This window comes from Eucyclogobius newberryi, unplaced genomic scaffold (assembly GCF_026437365.1).
Source record: "Eucyclogobius newberryi isolate DKJ021-1_F unplaced genomic scaffold, fEucNew1.0.hap1 SCAF_8, whole genome shotgun sequence".
Taxonomy (NCBI): Eukaryota; Metazoa; Chordata; class Actinopteri; order Gobiiformes; family Gobiidae; genus Eucyclogobius; species Eucyclogobius newberryi.
In genome coordinates this window covers 35,085,590-35,108,106 of record NW_027316500.1, presented here as the reverse complement: position 1 = coordinate 35,108,106, position 22,517 = coordinate 35,085,590, and the positions used below count along the sequence as shown (strand labels likewise).

The window sequence follows — 22,517 nt, the reverse complement described above, 5'->3', positions numbered from 1 at the left end:
TGGGAGGGCATCTTGGTTAATTGCAGTATTGTGGGAGGGCATCCTGGTTAAATGCAGTATTGTGGGAGGGCATCCTGGTTAAATGCAGTATTGTGGGAGGGCCTCTGGAACATATGGACTCCGAAATCGTTGGAATTCAAGGAGAATGACTCATGAACCGTAGTGTGTTTCCTACTTGGCAAGCTTCCAAGTCATGAACCGTAGAGTGTTTCCTACGTGGCAAGCTTCTAGATCAAACCTATTGTCTAATCCGACCACGTACTGGGGGCTCTATCCCAGAAATACACAATGTTTTGGACTCCTAATTCCTTCCACCTAAAGCCTTAATGAGACGGTTTCTCAATCAACTTCAACAAACGACAAGTTTGTGTTAAACATTGTTTGGTTTCCATTCATCCTGAAGAGTTCACTCTAATCACACTTAAATTCACACGTACACAACTGGCACAGTTTCAATATTTAGTTTAGGGCAACTGTTTAAATGCTGAGTATTGTGGGAGGGCATCTTGGTTAAATGCAGTATTGTGGGAGGGCATCTTGGTTAAATGCAGTATTGTGGGAGGGCATCCTGGTTAAATGCAGTATTGTGGGAGGGCATCCTGGTTAAATGCAGTATTGTGGGAGGGCATCCTGGTTAAATGCAGTATTGTGGGAGGGCATCCTGGTTAAATGCAGTATTGTGGGAGGGCATCCTGGTTAAAGCCTGTTCTGTTCCTGCAGCTGTCACTCACAGAGAGCGAGCTTGGTAAACTGGGCTCGGTGAAGGTCGAGGCCGTGGTGAATCCGACCAACGGTGAACTGGACCTGAAGGATCCTGTGGGTGAGAACGGCTCCTGACCTGGTTCTTCTGTCAGAAACTGACTGAAGATCGACCGATTAATCGACTAAAAGGGCGTGGCAAATGCTGCTTATCAGTAATATGCAAAGTGAAGAAAAGAATGGAACAAATCCTCCCAAACTGAATCCACTAAGCTCAGACAGGATTCATGAGCAAACGACAAACACAAGACAACATAAGACCATCTTTACACAGAATGAGACAAACACAAGTCCGGACGCTGAGAAGGCTTTGATTCAGTAGACTTATTTATTTACAGCGATAAACACATTTCAAATCAATTTATAATGACAAATATTGAGGCTCTTTACGATTGTCCAACATCAAGAATGAAAATCAATGGTCACATGACAGAGGGGTCAGTCAGGGCTGTGCCTGGTCTCTCCTTATGTTTGCTTTGTATTTGGAACCATTGGCCCAATTTATTAGACAATCAAAAACAATTCACGGTGTTACAATCGATGGGACAGAACATAAAGTAGCAGATGAAGTTCTTTTGTATTTGACCAAACGAGACATGTTCACACCTAATGTGATGCATTGGTCCAATGTCTGGATAGAAACTGAATGTACAAAAATAATCTCATTCTGGCACCCCCTGTTGACCTTTAGAAATACTTACGGATTTAAAGGGCCAAGCTTAGATGTGGTACTCCTCTTTTCTCCACGATAAATAAATATCTTGACAAATGGACTCTGATCCCAGACATTGGACATGTTTATGTTGTCATTTGGTGATTCGTTCCCATCATCCAATCAGAAAGCAGAGTGAACCTCACATGTGTCTCGTTTGGGTTGCCAGATCCTACGACTAAATCCAATCCCAAACCTCCCGAAGTCCAGACCTGCACCAGTCCAGACTCAGAGCGCCTTTATGTCTCCATTTAGGATGAAATGTTCAGAGTTTGAGATTAAGTTGTTTCCTCAGGTAAAAGAGAATGCAGACTCAGGAGGAAACGAGAGGCAAAAAGACAATTAAAAAAGAATCATTTGTCTCCAAACTCTGACTTGATCTCATGCTAAAGCGCTGTGGTTCCACTGATGCTAACGACTATGTGGAGCCTTAGCAACACAAAGCTAGCGTAGCACGTTAGCAACAGCTGTTTCCTGTTTATGGCACTCGCTTTGTCCAGAGCCACAATCTGATATTTCCAGGTCATAAAGCGTCTGACATGATCCAAAGCCAAAGACATAAAGAGAGGTTCAAACGCGGCGTAGAGGCTTTGCAGAGAAGTCAAAGAAATGAGGCAAAACTGTTCCTGTTCACGCTAGCTTTAGCCACGCCTATCACACACACTGGAATTACTAAACATCTTTTGTGACTCGCTCAGATTGACCTCAGGAGTAAAAAGTATACATTTGTTTCGACTTGTTTAAGTTCAGAGACGGCACAAATGCAACTTCAGCTCAGTTCAATTAATTTACTTTAAATGCTGCTCATTGATTGGTCTTTTTGATCACCTGACCGCTTTGCTCCGCCCACAGGAAGTGCTCTGGAGAAGGCTGGGGGTCGGGACTTTGTGGATGGAATCAAAGATGCACGGAAATCACACTGCCCCCTGGAGGTCGGCACAGGTAAAGTATTTTGCTCTAATGGATCAGACAAACTCCACAGGTGGTTCTTCTGTTTCCTGCAGCTTCATCTTTTGCATCCTTCTTCTCATCTTCATCCTTCTTCATCCTTCTTCTCATCTTCATCCTTCTTCATCCTTCTTCTCATCTTCATCCTTCTTCATCCTTCTTCTCATCTTCATCCTTCTTCTCATCTTCATCCTTCTTCATCCTTCTTCTCATCTTCATCCTTCTTCTCATCTTCATCCTTCTTCATCCTTCTTCTCATCTTCATCCTTCTTCATCCTTCTTCTCATCTTCATCCTTCTTCATCCTTCTTCTCATCTTCATCCTTCTTCATCCTTCTTCTCATCTTCATCCTTCTTCATCCTTCTTCTCATCTTCATCCTTCTTCATCCTTCTTCTCATCTTCTGGCTCTCAAATTTCCTCCATTTCAATTTCCCAGATTTAGTGTGTGTTTCTGGTGTTTTTAGCAAGCATCCTTCATGTTTTTAATGGGTGTTTCTAGCGTGTTTTCTGTGTTTTTAGCGTGTGTGAGTGCGGCGGGCAGCTCGATGGCGGCGCGTTTCGTGATCCACTGTCATGTTCCGCTTTGGGGCTCAGAAAAATGTGAGGATCAACTGGAGAAAACTGTAAAGAGCTGTTTGTCTGCAGCGGAAGAAAAGAAGCTCAAGTCTGTGGCTTTTCCCTCCCTCCCAGCGGCACGGTGAGTACAGCGGGTATAAAAGCGGGTCTACAGCGGGTCTACAGCGGGTCTACAGCGGGTCTACAGCGGGACTACAGCGGGTATAAAAGCGGGGCTAAAGCGGGTCTACAGCGGGTCTACAGCGGGTATAAAAGCGGGTCTACAGCGGGACTACAGCGGGACTACAGCGGGACTACAGCGGGACTACAGCGGGTCTACAGCGGGACTACAGCGGGTATAAAAGCGGGTCTACAGCGGGACTACAGCGGGACTACAGCGGGTCTACAGCGGGTCTACAGCGGGTCTACAGCGGGTCTACAGCGGGACTACAGCGGGTCTACAGCGGGTCTACAGCGGGTCTACAGCGGGTCTACAGCGGGACTACAGCGGGACTACAGCGGGTCTACAGCGGGACTACAGCGGGACTACAGCGGGACTACAGCGGGTCTACAGCGGGTCTACAGCGGGTCTACAGCGGGACTACAGCGGGTCTACAGCGGGACTACAGCGGGTCTACAGCGGGTCTACAGCGGGTCTACAGCGGGTCTACAGCGGGTCTACAGCGGGACTACAGCGGGACTACAGCGGGTCTACAGCGGGACTACAGCGGGACTACAGCGGGACTACAGCGGGTCTACAGCGGGACTACAGCGGGTCTACAGCGGGTCTACAGCGGGTCTACAGCGGGTCTACAGCGGGACTACAGCGGGTCTACAGCGGGTCTACAGCGGGTCTACAGCGGGTCTACAGCGGGACTACAGCGGGACTACAGCGGGTCTACAGCGGGACTACAGCGGGACTACAGCGGGACTACAGCGGGTCTACAGCGGGTCTACAGCGGGTCTACAGCGGGACTACAGCGGGTCTACAGCGGGACTACAGCGGGTCTACAGCGGGTCTACAGCGGGACTACAGCGGGTCTACAGCGGGTCTACAGCGGGACTACAGCGGGTCTACAGCGGGTCTACAGCGGGTCTACAGCGGGACTACAGCGGGACTACAGCGGGTCTACAGCGGGTCTACAGCGGGTATAAAAGCGGGTCTACAGCGGGACTACAGCGGGACTACAGCGGGTCTACAGCGGGACTACAGCGGGACTACAGCGGGTCTACAGCGGGTCTACAGCGGGACTACAGCGGGACTACAGCGGGTCTACAGCGGGTCTACAGCGGGTATAAAAGCGGGGCTAAAGCGGGACTACAGCGGGACTACAGCGGGACTACAGCGGGTCTACAGCGGGTCTACAGCGGGACTACAGCGGGTCTACAGCGGGTCTACAGCGGGTCTACAGCGGGTCTACAGCGGGACTACAGCGGGTCTACAGCGGGTCTACAGCGGGTCTACAGCGGGACTACAGCGGGACTACAGCGGGTCTACAGCGGGACTACAGCAGGTATAAAAGCGGGTCTACAGCGGGACTACAGCGGGACTACAGCGGGTCTACAGCGGGACTACAGCGGGTCTACAGCGGGTCTACAGCGGGACTACAGCGGGACTACAGCGGGTCTACAGCGGGACTACAGCGGGTCTACAGCGGGACTACAGCGGGACTACAGCGGGACTACAGCGGGACTACAGCGGGTCTACAGCGGGTCTACAGCGGGTCTACAGCGGGACTACAGCGGGACTACAGCGGGACTACAGCGGGTCTACAGCGGGACTACAGCGGGTCTACAGCGGGTCTAAAGCGGGTCTAAAGCAGGTCTACAGCGGGTATAAAAGCGGGGCTAAAGCGGGTCTACAGCGGGTCTACAGCGGGTCTTCAGCGGGTATAAAAGCGGGGCTAAAGCGGGTCTACAGCGGGTCTACAGCGGGACTACAGCGGGTCTACAGCGGGTCTAAAGCGGGTCTACAGCGGGACTACAGCGGGTCTACAGCGTGTCTAAAGCGGGTCTAAAGCGGGTCTACAGCGGGACTACAGCGGGACTACAGCGGGTCTACAGCGGGTCTACAGCGGGTCTACAGCGGGTCTACAGCGGGACTACAGCGGGACTACAGCGGGTCTACAGCGGGTCTACAGCGGGACTACAGCGGGACTACAGCGGGACTACAGCGGGTCTACAGCGGGTCTACAGCGGGACTACAGCGGGACTACAGCGGGACTACAGCGGGACTACAGCGGGTCTACAGCGGGTCTACAGCGGGACTACAGCGGGTCTACAGCGGGTCTACAGCGGGACTACAGCGGGACTACAGCGGGTCTACAGCGGGACTACAGCGGGTCTACAGCAGGTCTACAGCGGGTATAAAAGCGGGGCTAAAGCGGGACTACAGCGGGACTACAGCGGGACTACAGCGGGTCTACAGCGGGTCTACAGCGGGTCTACAGCGGGACTACAGCGGGTATAAAAGCGGGGCTAAAGCGGGACTACAGCGGGACTACAGCGGGTCTACAGCGGGTCTACAGCGGGTCTACAGCGGGTCTACAGCGGGACTACAGCGGGTCTACAGCGGGTCTACAGCGGGTATAAAAGCGGGTCTACAGCGGGACTACAGCGGGACTACAGCGGGACTACAGCGGGACTACAGCGGGACTACAGCGGGACTACAGCGGGTCTACAGCGGGTCTACAGCGGGTATAAAAGCGGGGCTAAAGCGGGACTACAGCGGGACTACAGCGGGACTACAGCGGGACTACAGCGGGTCTACAGCGGGTCTACAGCGGGACTACAGCGGGTATAAAAGCGGGGCTAAAGCGGGACTACAGCGGGACTACAGCGGGACTACAGCGGGTCTACAGCGGGTCTACAGCGGGTCTACAGCGGGTCTACAGCGGGACTACAGCGGGTCTACAGCGGGTCTACAGCGGGACTACAGCGGGACTACAGCGGGTCTACAGCGGGACTACAGCAGGTATAAAAGCGGGTCTACAGCGGGTCTACAGCGGGACTACAGCGGGACTACAGCGGGTCTACAGCGGGACTACAGCGGGTCTACAGCGGGTCTACAGCGGGACTACAGCGGGACTACAGCGGGTCTACAGCGGGACTACAGCGGGTCTACAGCGGGACTACAGCGGGACTACAGCGGGACTACAGCGGGTCTACAGCGGGTCTACAGCGGGACTACAGCGGGTCTACAGCGGGTCTACAGCGGGTCTACAGCGGGACTACAGCGGGACTACAGCGGGACTACAGCGGGTCTACAGCGGGACTACAGCGGGTCTACAGCGGGACTACAGCGGGTCTAAAGCGGGTCTAAATCAGGTCTACAGCGGGTATAAAAGCGGGGCTAAAGCGGGTCTACAGCGGGTCTACAGCGGGTCTTCAGCGGGTATAAAAGCGGGGCTAAAGCGGGTCTACAGCGGGTCTACAGCGGGACTACAGCGGGTCTACAGCGGGTCTAAAGCGGGTCTAAAGCGGGTCTACAGCGGGTCTACAGCGGGACTACAGCGGGTCTACAGCGGGTCTACAGCGTGTCTAAAGCGGGTCTAAAGCGGGTCTACAGCGGGACTACAGCGGGACTACAGCGGGTCTACAGCGGGTCTACAGCGGGTCTACAGCGGGTCTACAGCGGGTCTACAGCGGGACTACAGCGGGTCTACAGCGGGTCTACAGCGGGTCTACAGCGGGTCTACAGCGGGACTACAGCGGGACTACAGCGGGTCTACAGCGGGTCTACAGCGGGTCTACAGCGGGTCTACAGCGGGTATAAAAGCGGGTCTACAGCGGGACTACAGCGGGACTACAGCGGGTCTACAGCGGGACTACAGCGGGTATAAAAGCGGGTCTACAGCGGGTCTACAGCGGGTCTACAGCGGGTCTACAGCGGGACTACAGCGGGTCTACAGCGCGACTACAGCGGGTCTTCAGCGGGTCTACAGCGGGACTACAGCGGGACTACAGCGGGTCTACAGCGGGTCTACAGCGGGACTACAGCGGGTCTACAGCGGGTCTACAGCGGGACTACAGCGGGTCTACAGCGGGACTACAGCGGGTATAAAAGCGGGTCTACAGCGGGTCTACAGCGGGTCTACAGCGGGACTACAGCGGGTCTACAGCGGGTCTACAGCGGGTCTACAGCGGGACTACAGCGGGACTACAGCGGGTCTACAGCGGGACTACAGCGGGTCTACAGCGGGACTACAGCGGGTCTACAGCGGGTCTACAGCGGGACTACAGCGGGTCTACAGCGGGACTACAGCGGGTCTACAGCGGGACTACAGCGGGTCTACAGCGGGTCTACAGCGGGTCTACAGCGGGACTACAGCGGGACTACAGCGGGTCTACAGCGGGTCTACAGCGGGACTACAGCGGGTCTAAAGCGGGTCTAAAGCGGGTCTACAGCGGGTATAAAAGCGGGGCTAAAGCGGGTCTACAGCGGGTCTACAGCGGGTCTTCAGCGGGGCTAAAGCGGGTCTACAGCGGGTCTACAGCGGGACTACAGCGGGTCTACAGCGGGTCTAAAGCGGGTCTAAAGCGGGTCTAAAGCGGGTCTACAGCGGGACTACAGCGGGTCTACAGCGGGTCTACAGCGTGTCTAAAGCGGGTCTAAAGCGGGTCTACAGCGGGACTACAGCGGGACTACAGCGGGTCTACAGCGGGTCTACAGCGGGTCTACAGCGGGTCTACAGCGGGTCTACAGCGGGACTACAGCGGGACTACAGCGGGTCTACAGCGGGTCTACAGCGGGTCTACAGCGGGTCTACAGCGGATCTACAGCGGGTATAAAAGCGGGTCTACAGCGGGACTACAGCGGGACTACAGCGGGTCTACAGCGGGACTACAGCGGGTATAAAAGCGGGTCTACAGCGGGTCTACAGCGGGTCTACAGCGGGTCTACAGCGGGACTACAGCGGGTCTACAGCGCGACTACAGCGGGTCTTCAGCGGGTCTACAGCGGGACTACAGCGGGACTACAGCGGGTCTACAGCGGGACTACAGCGGGTCTACAGCGGGTCTACAGCGGGACTACAGCGGGTCTACAGCGGGACTACAGCGGGTATAAAAGCGGGTCTACAGCGGGACTACAGCGGGTCTACAGCGGGTCTACAGCGGGACTACAGCGGGTCTACAGCGGGTCTACAGCGGGTCTACAGCGGGACTACAGCGGGACTACAGCGGGTCTACAGCGGGACTACAGCGGGTCTACAGCGGGACTACAGCGGGTCTACAGCGGGACTACAGCGGGTCTACAGCGGGACTACAGCGGGACTACAGCGGGACTACAGCGGGACTACAGCGGGTCTACAGCGGGTCTACAGCGGGTCTACAGCGGGACTACAGCGGGACTACAGCGGGTCTACAGCGGGTCTACAGCGGGACTACAGCGGGTCTACAGCGGGTCTACAGCGGGACTACAGCGGGTCTACAGCGGGTCTACAGCGGGACTACAGCGGGACTACAGCGGGTCTACAGCGGGTCTACAGCGGGACTACAGCGGGTCTACAGCGGGACTACAGCGGGTCTACAGCGGGTCTACAGCGGGACTACAGCGGGACTACAGCGGGTCTACAGCGGGTCTACAGCGGGACTACAGCGGGTCTACAGCGGGTCTACAGCGGGACTACAGCGGGTCTACAGCGGGTCTACAGCGGGTCTACAGCGGGACTACAGCGGGACTACAGCGGGTCTACAGCGGGTCTACAGCGGGACTACAGCGGGACTACAGCGGGACTACAGCGGGTCTACAGCGGGTCTACAGCGGGTCTACAGCGGGTCTACAGCGGGACTACAGCGGGTCTACAGCGGGTCTACAGCGGGTCTAAAACGTGTCTAAAGTAGGACTAAAGCGGGTCTAAAGCGGGTCTACAGCGGGTCTACAGCGGGACTACAGCGGGACTACAGCGGGTATAAAAGCGGGGCTAAAGCGGGTCTACAGCGGGTCTACAGCGGGTCTACAGCGGGTCTACAGCGGGACTACAGCGGGACTACAGCGGGACTACAGCGGGTATAAAAGCGGGGCTAAAGCGGGTATAAAAGCGGGACTACAGCGGGTCTAAAGTGTTTGGTTGGTTTCAGAAACGGGTTCCCGAAGCAGACAGCGGCGCAGCTCGTGCTCAGGTCCATCTCGTCACATCTGGTGTCGTCCAGCAGCTCGTCTCTGAAGAACATCTACTTCATCCTGTTTGACCCCGAGAGCATTGGTGTGTACCTGCAGGAGATGGCCAAGCTGGACGGGAAGTAGGACCGGACCAGGGGCCGGACCAGGGGCCCGGACCAGGGGCGAGGAGAAGACAACACGACTTAAACAGACTAGAATTGAGAATATAGATCTTGATCGGGTTCAAACTCACGTTTGAGTTGCAGATGATTTAATTTACAGAAAATCTAAATGTCAAATATTTTGGGAAGTTGAAAACGACTCGACTCTAGAAAAATAATCTGAATTTAGTCGTTTAAAGTGTTTGTAACTGTGTCGAGTCAAAATAGAAGCACTCGGTCCAAATCACAGGTGATCTGGTTTAGACCTGGTTTAGACCTGGTTTAGTCCTGGTTTAGTCCTGGTTTAGACCTGGTTTAGTCCTGGTTTAGTCCTGGTTTAGTCCTGGTTTAGTCCTGGTTTAGTCCTGGTTTAGTCCTGGTTTAGACCTGGTTTAGACCTGGTTTAGACCTGGTTTAGACCTAGTTTAGACCTGGTTTAGACCCGGTTTAGACCCGGTTTAGACCCGGTTTAGTCCTGGTTTAGTCCTGGTTTAGTCCTGGTTTACACCTGGTTTACACCTGGTTTAGACCTGGTTTAGACCCGGTTTAGACCCGGTTTAGACCCGGTTTAGACCCGGTTTAGACCCGGTTTAGACCCGGTTTAGACCCGGTTTAGTCCCGGTTTAGTCCTGGTTTACACCTGGTTTAGACCTGGTTTAGACCTGGTTTAGACCCGGCTTGGACCCGGTTTAGACCCGGTTTAGACCCGGTTTAGACCCGGTTTAGTCCTGGTTTAGACCTGGTTTAGACCTGGTTTAGTCCTGGTTTAGACCCGGTTTAGACCCGGTTTAGACCCGGTTTAGACCCGGTTTAGACCCGGTTTAGACCTGGTTTAGTCCTGGTTTAGTCCTGGTTTACACCTGGTTTAGACCTGGTTTAGACCTGGTTTAGACCTGGTTTAGACCCGGCTTGGACCCGGTTTAGACCCGGTTTAGACCCGGTTTAGACCCGGTTTAGACCCGGTTTAGACCTGGTTTAGACCTGGTTTAGACCCGGTTTAGACCCGGTTTAGACCCGGTTTAGACCCGGTTTAGACCCGGTTTAGACCCGGTTTAGTCCTGGTTTAGACCTGGTTTAGACCTGGTTTAGTCCTGGTTTAGACCCGGTTTAGTCCTGGTTTAGACCTGGTTTAGACCTGGTTTAGACCTGGTTTAGACCTGGTTTAGACCTGGTTTAGTCCTGGTTTAGACCTGGTTTAGACCTGGTTTAGACCTGGTTTAGTCCTGGTTTAGACCTGGTTTAGTCCTGGTTTAGTCCTGGTTTAGACCTGGTTTACACCTGGTTTACACCTGGTTTACACCTGGTTTAGACCTGGTTTACACCTGGTTTAGACCTGGTTTAGACCCGGCTTGGACCCGGTTTAGACCCGGTTTAGACTTGGTTTAGACCTGGTTTACACCTGGTTTACACCTGGTTTACACCTGGTTTACACCTGGTTTAGACCTGGTTTACACCTGGTTTACACCTGGTTTAGACCTGGTTTACACCTGGTTTACACCTGGTTTAGACCTGGTTTACACCTGGTTTACACCTGGTTTACACCTGGTTTACACCTGGTTTAGACCTGGTTTACACCTGGTTTACACCTGGTTTACACCTGGTTTAGACCTGGTTTACACCTGGTTTACACCTGGTTTAGACCTGGTTTACACCTGGTTTACACCTGGTTTACACCTGGTTTACACCTGGTTTAGACCTGGTTTACACCTGGTTTAGACCTGGTTTACACCTGGTTTAATGTAGTTTGTCCAATTTTTAATGTACTTTTTTTTTTTTTTTAAGCCATTTTATTTATGATTTTTTTTTCTTATTCAAATTTGGCATTGTACTTGAAAGAACACTTTTCATAAAGAATTGAATTCGTGCACAAAGGAAAACATTTAATCATTATAAAAATCTACTTTTATACGGTTAAGGCTTTGGTTTAGTTCGGTTTTTGATCAGGATTTAAAAAACATTTACACGTCGAGTTCTGAAATGTTTTTGATCAGAAAATGAACTTGTGTTTTAAATGTGTCAAATTTCTGCTTCTTTTATTAAATGGTTTTGTTTAAAATTGGGCTGAGTTCAAGTTTTTACATTCCACGATTCAATAAAAATATAACGTTTTTGCATCAAATGTTTCCTTTTCTGTCCAAACGAATCTCCTGAAACTAAAACCCAAAGTCAGTGAGATTTCCATCATATTTATTACACTGTAAAAAGTCCATAAGTTTCATTTCTTTATTTACAGACACAAACGTCTCCGATGAGTCCGTCGTGTCCAACTTTGAATAAATATTTCAGGCTCTATTTCCATCATCTTTAAAGTCACTGCTAAAAGAAAGCGTTTTTGTCCCAGAGAACGAGAACGGTCGTGGCCAGTCGTGTAGCTGCAAAACACGAGACGCAGAAGCACGAGAAGAGACTCTTTTCAAACGATTTCAACCACGAGAAGAGACGCTTTTATAACGATTTCAACCGCGAGAAGAGACGCTTTTATAACGATTTCAACCACGAGAAGAGACGCTTTTCCAACGATTTCAACCACGAGAAGAGACGCTTTTTCAACGATTTCAACCACGAGAAGAGACGCTTTTCCAACGATTTCAACCGCGAGAAGAGACGCTTTTCCAACGATTTCAACCACGAGAAGAGACGCTTTTCCAACGATTTCAACCGCGAGAAGAGACGCTTTTCCAACGATTTCAACCACGAGAAGAGACGCTTTTCCAACGATTTCAACCGCGAGAAGAGACTCTTTTTCAACGATTTCAACCACGAGAAGAGACGCTTTTCCAACGATTTCAACCACGAGAAGAGACGCTTTTTCAACGATTTCAACCACGAGAAGAGACGCTTTTCCAACGATTTCAACCGCGAGAAGAGACGCTTTTATAACGATTTCAACCACGAGAAGAGACGCTTTTCCAACGATTTCAACCACGAGAAGAGACGCTTTTTCAACGATTTCAACCACGAGAAGAGACGCTTTTCCAACGATTATAACCACGAGAAGAGACGCTTTTATAACGATTTCAACCACGAGAAGAGACGCTTTTCCAACGATTTCAACCACGAGAAGAGACGCTTTTATAACGATTTCAACCGCGAGAAGAGACGCTTTTATAACGATTTCAACCACGAGAAGAGACGCTTTTCCAACGATTTCAACCACGAGAAGAGACTCTTTTCCAACGATTTCAACCACGAGAAGAGACGCTTTTTCAACGATTTCAACCACGAGAAGAGACGCTTTTCCAACGATTTCAACCGCGAGAAGAGACGCTTTTATAACGATTTCAACCACGAGAAGAGACGCTTTTCCAACGATTATAACCACGAGAAGAGACGCTTTTATAACGATTTCAACCACGAGAAGAGACGCTTTTCCAACGATTTCAACCACGAGAAGAGACGCTTTTCCAACGATTATAACCGCGAGAAGAGACGCTTTTATAACGATTTCAACCACGAGAAGAGACGCTTTTCCAACGATTATAACCGCGAGAAGAGACGCTTTTCCAACGATTATAACCGCGAGAAGAGACGCTTTTCCAACGATTTCAACCGCGAGAAGAGACGCTTTTCCATCGATTTCAACCGCGAGAAGAGACGCTTTTCCAACGATTATAACCGCGAGAAGAGACGCTTTTCCAACGATTTCAACCACGGGAAGAGACGCTTTTCCAACGATTTCAACCGCGAGAAGAGACTCTTTTCAAACGATTTCAACCACGAGAAGAGACTCTTTTCCAACGATTTCAACCACGAGAAGAGACTCTTTTCAAACGATTTCAACCACGAGAAGAGACTCTTTTCCAACGATTTCAACCACGAGAAGAGACGCTTTTTCAACGATTTCAACCACGAGAAGAGACGCTTTTCCAACGATTATAACCGCGAGAAGAGACGCTTTTATAACGATTTCAACCGCGAGAAGAGACGCTTTTATAACGATTTCAACCACGAGAAGAGACGCTTTTCCAACGATTTCAACCACGAGAAGAGACGCTTTTTCAACGATTTCAACCACGAGAAGAGACGCTTTTCCAACGATTATAACCACGAGAAGAGACGCTTTTCCAACGATTTCAACCGCGAGAAGAGACGCTTTTATAACGATTTCAACCACGAGAAGAGACGCTTTTCCAACGATTTCAACCACGAGAAGAGACGCTTTTATAACGATTTCAACCGCGAGAAGAGACGCTTTTATAACGATTTCAACCACGAGAAGAGACGCTTTTCCAACGATTATAACCGCGAGAAGAGACTCTTTTCCAACGATTTCAACCGCGAGAAGAGACGCTTTTCCAACGATTTCAACCACGAGAAGAGACGCTTTTCCAACGATTTCAACCGCGAGAAGAGACGCTTTTCCATCGATTTCAACCGCGAGAAGAGACGCTTTTCCAACGATTATAACCGCGAGAAGAGACGCTTTTCCAACGATTTCAACCGCGAGAAGAGACGCTTTTCCAACGATTTCAACCGCGAGAAGAGACGCTTTTCCAACGATTTCAACCGCGAGAAGAGACGCTTTTCCAACGATTTCAACCGCGAGAAGAGACGCTTTTCCAACGATTTCAACCGCGAGAAGAGACGCTTTTCCAACGATTTCAACCGCGAGAAGAGACGCTTTTCCATCGATTTCAACCACGGGAAGAGACGCTTTTCCAACGATTTCAACCGCGAGAAGAGACTCTTTTCAAACGATTTCAACCACGAGAAGAGACTCTTTTCAAACGATTTCAACCACGAGAAGAGACTCTTTTCAAACGATTTCAACCACGAGAAGAGACTCTTTTCCAACGATTTCAACCACGAGAAGAGACGCTTTTCCAACGATTTCAACCGCGAGAAGAGACGCTTTTCCAACGATTTCAACCGCGAGAAGAGACGCTTTTCCAACGATTTCAACCGCGAGAAGAGACGCTTTTCCAACGATTTCAACCGCGAGAAGAGACTCTTTTCCAACGATTTCAACCACGAGAAGAGACTCTTTTCCAACGATTTCAACCGCGAGAAGAGACTCTTTTCAAACGATTTCAACCGCGAGAAGAGACTCTTTTCCAACGATTTCAACCACGAGAAGAGACGCTTTTCAAACGATTTCAACCACGAGAAGAGACTCTTTTCCAACGATTTCAACCACGAGAAGAGACTCTTTTCCATCTATTTCAACCACGAGAAGAGACTCTTTTCCAACCGCGAGAAGAGACTCTTTTCCAACGATTTCAACCGCGAGAAGAGACTCTTTTCAAACGATTTCAACCACGAGAAGAGACTCTTTTCCAACGATTTCAACCACGAGAAGAGACGCTTTTCCATCGATTTCAACCACGAGAAGAGACTCTTTTCCAACGATTTCAACCGCGAGAAGAGACTCTTTTCTAACGATTTCAACCACAAGAAGAGACTCTTTTCCAACGATTTCAACCGCGAGAAGAGACTCTTTTCCAACGATTTCAACCACGAGAAGAGACGCTTTTCAAACAACGAGAAGAGACGCTTTTCCATCTATTTCAACCGCGAGAAGAGACTCTTTTCCAACGATTTCAACCGCAAGAAGAGACTCTTTTCTAACGATTTCAACCGCGAGAAGAGACGCTTTTCCAACGATTTCAACCACGAGAAGAGACTCTTTTCCAACGATTTCAACCGCGAGAAGAGACTCTTTTCCAACGATTTCAACCGCGAGAAGAGACTCTTTTCCAACGATTTCAACCACGAGAAGAGACTCTTTTCCAACGATTTCAACCGCGAGAAGAGACTCTTTTCAAACGATTTCAACCACGAGAAGAGACTCTTTTCCAACAATTTCAACCGCGAGAAGAGACTCTTTTCCAACCGCGAGAAGAGACTCTTTTCAAACGATTTCAACCGCGAGAAGAGACTCTTTTCAAACGATTTCAACCACGAGAAGAGACTCTTTTCCAACGATTTCAACCACGAGAAGAGACGCTTTTCCATCGATTTCAACCACGAGAAGAGACTCTTTTCCAACGATTTCAACCGCGAGAAGAGACTCTTTTCTAACGATTTCAACCACAAGAAGAGACTCTTTTCCAACGATTTCAACCGCGAGAAGAGACTCTTTTCCAACGATTTCAACCACGAGAAGAGACGCTTTTCAAACAACGAGAAGAGACGCTTTTCCATCTATTTCAACCGCGAGAAGAGACTCTTTTCCAACGATTTCAACCGCAAGAAGAGACTCTTTTCTAACGATTTCAACCGCGAGAAGAGACGCTTTTCCAACGATTTCAACCACGAGAAGAGACTCTTTTCCAACGATTTCAACCGCGAGAAGAGACTCTTTTCCAACGATTTCAACCGCGAGAAGAGACTCTTTTCCAACGATTTCAACCACGAGAAGAGACTCTTTTCCAACGATTTCAACCGCGAGAAGAGACTCTTTTCAAACGATTTCAACCACGAGAAGAGACTCTTTTCCAACAATTTCAACCGGGAGAAGAGACTCTTTTCTAACGATTTCAACCGCGAGAAGAGACTCTTTTCCAACGATTTCAACCGCAAGAAGAGACTCTTTTCTAACGATTTCAACCGCGAGAAGAGACTCTTTTCCAACGATTTCAACCGCGAGAAGAGACTCTTTTCTAACGATTTCAACCGCGAGAAGAGACTCTTTTCTAAAGATTTCAACCACGAGAAGAGACTTTTCTAACTATTTCAACCACAAGAAGAGACTCTTTTCCAACGATTTCAACCGCGAGAAGAGACTCTTTTCCAACGATTTCAACCACGAGAAGAGACGCTTTTCAAACAACGAGAAGAGACGCTTTTCCATCTATTTCAACCGCGAGAAGAGACTCTTTTCTAACGATTTCAACCGCGAGAAGAGACTCTTTTCCAACGATTTCAACCGCAAGAAGAGACTCTTTTCTAACGATTTCAACCGCGAGAAGAGACTCTTTTCTAACGATTTCAACCGCGAGAAGAGACGCTTTTATAACGATTTCAACCACGAGAAGAGACGCTTTTCCAACGATTTCAACCACGAGAAGAGACGCTTTTCCAACGATTTCAACCGCGAGAAGAGACTCTTTTCAAACGATTTTAACCAGGAGAAGAGACTCTTTTCCAACGATTTCAACCACGAGAAGAGACTCTTTTCCATCGATTTCAACCACGAGAAGAGACTCTTTTCCAACGATTTCAACCACGAGAAGAGACTCTTTTCCAACGATTTCAACCGCGAGAAGAGACTCTTTTCAAACGATTTCAACCACGAGAAGAGACTCTTTTCCAACGATTTCAACCGCGAGAAGAGACGCTTTTCCAACGATTTCAACCACGAGAAGAGACTCTTTTCCATCGATTTCAACCACGAGAAGAGACTCTTTTCAAACGATTTCAACCACGAGAAGAGACTCTTTTCCATCGATTTCAACCACGAGAAGAGACGCTTTTCCAACGATTTCAACCACGAGAAGAGACTCTTTTCCATCGATTTCAACCACGAGAAGAGACTCTTTTCCAACGATTTCAACCACGAGAAGAGACTCTTTTCCAACGATTTCAACCGCGAGAAGAGACTCTTTTCAAACGATTTCAACCACGAGAAGAGACTCTTTTCCAACGATTTCAACCGCGAGAAGAGACTCTTTTCAAACGATTTCAACCACGAGAAGAGACGCTTTTCCAACGATTTCAACCACGAGAAGAGACTCTTTTCCATCGATTTCAACCACGAGAAGAGACTCTTTTCAAACGATTTCAACCACGAGAAGAGACTCTTTTCAAACGATTTCAACCACGAGAAGAGACTCTTTTCCATCGATTTCAACCACGAGAAGAGACGCTTTTCCAACGATTTCAACCGCGAGAAGAGACTCTTTTCCAACCGCGAGAAGAGACTCTTTTCCAACGATTTCAACCACGAGAAGAGACTCTTTTCCAACGATTTCAACCGCGAGAAGAGACTCTTTTCCAACGATTTCAACCACGAGAAGAGACGCTTTTCAAACAACGAGAAGAGACGCTTTTCCATCTATTTCAACCGCGAGAAGAGACTCTTTTCTAACGATTTCAACCGCGAGAAGAGACTCTTTTCTAACGATTTCAACCGCGAGAAGAGACGCTTTTCCATCGATTTCAACCACGAGAAGAGACTCTTTATAATTTTGGTCCTTTCAAAACTGAATCCGCTGGAGGAAAATCACATGTAAAACTGGGACTTAAAGATAAAAATGATCTATTCAAAGAGAAAATTTGCTTTTTGAGATTTGGCAATGAATCAAAAATAAATTCAGGCTTATTTAAAAGAAAATGTTTGTTTTTTTAAATATAAAGTTATTTTTGTCCTAAAATGTTTAGATTCATAGTCTGTGTTTGCCATGTTTTTGAGTTGTGCATTTCAGAAGGTTCTAGAGTGTGTCCAGTTTAGTCGTCTTAAGAGTCGTTTTCGTGGCGTTCACAGCTCCAACACTCGCAGTCCAGTCTCTGCGTCTTCTGGTCCAGTGTCGCCGTGACTTCCTGCGTCAGCCATCTTTGTAGTTTTGCTTGTTATTTGACCTGGTCTGGAGCCGTGGCGCCGCTCCGAGCCACCGGGGGCAGCAGAGGCACCGGGGACGTGGCTTCGATCAGCGCTGGGTTCAAGATGATGGGCAGAGACATAGGCGGGACTCCCACCTGCAGCGGCGACGCCAACGGCTGCAGGATGAGAGGGGAGGGGCCAAATGAGGAAGCGGCGGAGCTGAAAGAGGAAGGGGGAGGAATCTGAGCGGAAGGAGGCGTCGACAGAGCTTCAGAACCTGGAAAAGCGACAAAAAATGGATTAACATGAGACAAAACCAGAAGAAAGCCTGGACTAAAGAGTCACGTGACAAATGAGACAAAATGAGACATAAATGAGACAAAACAAGTCAAAATGCGACATAAATGAGACAAACTTGGACAGAACTAAACCAGGACCGACTGTTTTCGCACTCACTGTTGGTGGCGGCGCCCTCTTGTGGTGAGGCCGGTCTGCTGGGGCTCTGAGACTGTGGGGGGGTCGGCGAGGGGGAGGGGGGTTGAGCAGGAGGAGGCGTCTGGGGAGAGGGAGGTCTGACTGCCGCCTCGACAGGGACAGACACCGGCTCTGAGGACGAGAAACGGCAGATTTGAAACGCTTGAAACAGATAAATGTGTTTTTGGTGTTCATATAGCAACGATCTGATGTGACGGTCACGACTCTTCTTCTTCTGACCTGGGATGACGGTTTGCTTGAACAGCTCCTCCTTCAGGTGAGGCAGGAAACACACGATGCGTTCCCAGGTGATGCTCCACAGGTCCGAGTATCCGGAGCCAGAGTCTGAGCTGTGGAAGATGCCGGCCGTGTCCATCACCAGGAGCATGTTCTTCAGAGACTCAGGGATGGCCTCCAGCTGAAACAGAAGAGAACAAAGCTAACCACTCTGCCACGGCTCGGGGCGGGGCCACGGCTCGGGGCGGGGCGGGGTCTCACCAGGAGGTCGCAGGAGCCGGCGTGCATGTATCTGTCCATGAAGTCCAGGATGGTCAGCCACAGAGCAGCGAAGGTGGGAAGGGACAGGAGCGGAGACAAGTGCTGCAGGAAGACCTGAGAACCACACCCAAGTCAGCTACGTCAGAACATGAGGGAGATGCAGGTGAGGTGTAGGTGAGGTGCAGGTGTGGTGTAGGTGTGGTGTAAGTGAGGTGTAGGTGTAGGTGTGGTGTAGGTGTGGTGTAGGTGTGGTGTAGGTGGAGGTATAGGTGTGATCGAGGTGCAGGTGTGGTGTAGGTGTGGTGTAGGTGAGGTGCAGGTGGAGGTATAGGTGAGGTGCAGGTGTGGTGTAGGTGTGGTGTAGGTGTGGTGTAGGTGAGGTGCAGGTGTGGTGTAGGTGAGGTGCAGGTGTGGTGTAGGTGTGGTGTAGGTGTGGTGTAGGTGAGGTGCAGGTGTGGTGTAGGTGAGGTGCAGGTGTGGTGTAGGTGAGGTGCAGGTGTGGTGTAGGTGTGGTGTAAGTGAGGTGTAGGTGTAGGTGTGGTGTAGGTGTGGTGTAGGTGTGGTGTAGGTGGAGGTATAGGTGTGATCGAGGTGCAGGTGTGGTGTAGGTGTGGTGTAGGTGAGGTGCAGGTGGAGGTATAGGTGAGGTGCAGGTGTGGTGTAGGTGTGGTGTAGGTGTGGTGTAGGTGAGGTGCAGGTGTGGTGTAGGTGAGGTGCAGGTGTGGTGTAGGTGTGGTGTAGGTGTGGTGTAGGTGAGGTGCAGGTGTGGTGTAGGTGAGGTGCAGGTGTGGTGTAGGTGAGGTGCAGGTGTGGTGTAGGTGAGGTGCAGGTGTGGTGTAGGTGTGGTGTAGGTGTGGTGTAGGTGAGGTGCAGGTGTGGTGTAGGTGAGGTGCAGGTGTGGTGTAGGTGAGGTGCAGGTGTGGTGTAGGTGTGGTGTAGGTGAGGTGCAGGTGTGGTGTAGGTGAGGTGCAGGTGTGGTGTAGGTGTAAGTGTAGGTGAGGTGTGGTGTAAGTGTAGGTGAGGTGTGGTGTAAGTGTAGGTGAGGTGTGGTGTAGGTGTGATGGAGGTGAGGTGTGGTGTAAGTGTAGGTGAGGTGTGGTTTAAGTGTAGGTGAGGTGTAGGTGAGGTGCAGGTGGAGGTATAAGTGAGGTGTAGGTGTGATGGAGGTGAGGTGTGGTGTAGGTGTGATGGAGGCGTAGGTGTAGGTGTGATGGAGGCGTAGGTGTGATGGAGGCATAGGTGTAGGTGTGATGGAGGCGTAGGTGTAGGTGTGATGGAGGCATAGGTTTAGGTGTGATGGAGGCATAGGTGTAGGTGTGATGGAGGCATAGGTGTAGGTGTGATGGAGGCATAGGTGTAGGTGTGATGGAGGCGTAGGTGTAGGTGTGATGGAGGCATAGGTGTAGGTGTGATGGAGGCATAGGTGTAGGTGTGATGGAGGTGTAGGTGTGATGGAGGCATAGGTGTAGGTGTGATGGAGGTGTAGGTGTGATGGAGGCATAGGTGTAGGTGTGATGGAGGCATAGGTGTAGGTGTGATGGAGGTGTAGGTGTAGGTGTGATGGAGGTGTAGGTGTGATGGAGGCATAGGTGTAGGTGTGATGTAGGTGTAGGTGTGATGGAGGTGTAGGTGTGATGGAGGTGTAGGTGTGATGGAGGCGTAGGTGTAGGTGTGATGGAGGCATAGGTGTGATGGAGGTGTAGGTGTGATGGAGGCATAGGTGTAGGTGTGATGGAGGCATAGGTGTAGGTGTGATGGAGGCGTAGGTGTAGGTGTGATGGAGGCATAGGTGTAGGTGTGATGGAGGTGTAGGTGTGATGGAGGCATAGGTGTAGGTGTGATGTAGGTGTAGGTGTGATGGAGGTGTAGGTGTGATGTAGGTGTAGATGTGATGGAGGCGTAGGTGTAGGTGTGATGTAGGTGTAGGTGTGATGGAGGTGTAGGTGAGGTGTGGTGTAAGTGTAGGTGAGGTGTAGGTGAGGTGCAGGTGGAGGTATAAGTGAGGTGTAGGTGTGGTGTAGGTGAGGTGCAGGTGGAGGTATAGGTGTGATCGAGGTGTAGGTTATGTGTAGGTGTGATGGAGGCGTAGGTGTAGGTGTGATGGAGGTGTAGGTGAGGTGTGGTGTAGGTGTGATGGAGGCATAGGTGTAGGTGTGATGGAGGTGTAGGTGTGATGGAGGTGTAGGTGTAGGTGTGATGGAGGCGTAGGTGTAGGTGTGATGGAGGTGTAGGTGAGGTGTGGTGTAGGTGTGATGGAGGTGAGGTGTGGTGTAGGTGTGATGGAGGTGTATGTGTGATGGAGGCGTAGGTGTAGGTGTGATGGAGGCGTAGGTGTGATGGAGGCGTAGGTGTGATCGAGGTGTAGGTTATGTGTAGGTGTGATGGAGGCGTAGGTGAGGTGTGGTGTAGGTGAGGTGTGGTGTAGGTGTGATGGAGGTGAGGTGTGGTGTAAGTGTGATGGAGGTGAGGTGTGGTGTAGGTGTGATGGAGGTGTGGTGTAGGTGTGATGGAGGTGTATGTGTGATGGAGGCGTAGGTGTGATGGAGGCATAGGTGTAGGTGTGATGGAGGCGTAGGTGTAGGTGTGATGGAGGTGTAGGTGTGATGGAGGTGAGGTGTGGTGTAAGTGTAGGTGAGGTGTAGGTGAGGTGCAGGTGGAGGTATAAGTGAGGTGTAGGTGTGATGGAGGTGTAGGAGTGGTGTAGGTGTGATGGAGGTGTAGGTGAGGTGTGGTGTAGGTGTGATGGAGGTGAGGTGTAGGTGTGATGGAGGTGAGGTGTGGTGTAGGTGTGATGGAGGCGTAGGTGTAGGTGTGATGGAGGCATAGGTGTAGGTGTGATGGAGGCATAGGTGTAGGTGTGATGGAGGCGTAGGTGTAGGTGTGATGGAGGCATAGGTGTAGGTGTGATGGAGGTGTAGGTGTGATGGAGGCATAGGTGTAGGTGTGATGGAGGTGTAGGTGTAGGTGTGATGGAGGTGTAGGTGTGATGGAGGCATAGGTGTAGGTGTGATGGAGGTGTAGGTGTAGGTGTGATGGAGGTGTAGGTGTGATGGAGGCATAGGTGTAGGTGTGATGTAGGTGTAGGTGTGATGGAGGTGTAGGTGTGATGGAGGTGTAGGTGTGATGGAGGCGTAGGTGTAGGTGTGATGGAGGCATAGGTGTAGGTGTGATGGAGGTGTAGGTGTGATGGAGGCATAGGTGTAGGTGTGATGTAGGTGTAGGTGTGATGGAGGTGTAGGTGTGATGTAGGTGTAGGTGTGATGGAGGCGTAGGTGTAGGTGTGATGTAGGTGTAGGTGTGATGGAGGTGTAGGTGAGGTGTGGTGTAAGTGTAGGTGAGGTGTAGGTGAGGTGCAGGTGGAGGTATAAGTGAGGTGTAGGTGTGGTGTAGGTGAGGTGCAGGTGGAGGTATAGGTGTGATCGAGGTGTAGGTTATGTGTAGGTGTGATGGAGGCATAGGTGTAGGTGTGATGGAGGCATAGGTGTAGGTGTGATGGAGGTGTAGGTGTGATGGAGGCATAGGTGTAGGTGTGATGTAGGTGTAGGTGTGATGGAGGTGTAGGTGTGATGTAGGTGTAGGTGTGATGGAGGCGTAGGTGTAGGTGTGATGTAGGTGTAGGTGTGATGGAGGTGTAGGTGAGGTGTGGTGTAAGTGTAGGTGAGGTGTAGGTGAGGTGCAGGTGGAGGTATAAGTGAGGTGTAGGTGTAGGTTATGTGTAGGTGTGATGGAGGCGTAGGTGTAGGTGTGATGGAGGTGTAGGTGAGGTGTGGTGTAGGTGTGATGGAGGTGAGGTGTGGTGTAGGTGTGATGGAGGTGAGGTGTGG

At 50.6% G+C, this 22,517-nt stretch overlaps 2 protein-coding genes across 3 annotated transcripts in view; one reads left to right on the top strand and one right to left on the bottom strand.

Moving 5' to 3' along the window:
* Positions 1-9,556, top strand: part of macroh2a2 (macroH2A.2 histone) — a 32,466-nt gene extending 22,910 nt beyond the window's left edge. The window contains exons 6-9 of the mRNA XM_072436489.1: positions 721-820; positions 2,324-2,413; positions 2,940-3,117; positions 9,057-9,556. Of these exons, the coding sequence (XP_072292590.1) occupies positions 721-820; positions 2,324-2,413; positions 2,940-3,117; positions 9,057-9,222 (534 nt within the window). The 3' untranslated portion in view covers positions 9,223-9,556. The remainder of the gene's footprint in view (positions 1-720; positions 821-2,323; positions 2,414-2,939; positions 3,118-9,056) is intronic.
* Positions 9,557-17,549: 7,993 nt separating this feature from the next.
* Positions 17,550-22,517, bottom strand: part of gbf1 (golgi brefeldin A resistant guanine nucleotide exchange factor 1) — a 105,655-nt gene continuing 100,687 nt past the window's right edge. For both annotated transcript variants that reach the window (XM_072437641.1, XM_072437642.1), the window contains exons 36-39: positions 18,694-18,807; positions 18,436-18,613; positions 18,178-18,327; positions 17,550-17,998 (exon numbers count right to left, since the gene is read on the bottom strand). In XM_072437641.1, coding sequence (XP_072293742.1) covers positions 17,751-17,998; positions 18,178-18,327; positions 18,436-18,613; positions 18,694-18,807 — 690 coding nt within the window. In that variant the 3' untranslated portion in view covers positions 17,550-17,750. The remainder of the gene's footprint in view (positions 17,999-18,177; positions 18,328-18,435; positions 18,614-18,693; positions 18,808-22,517) is intronic.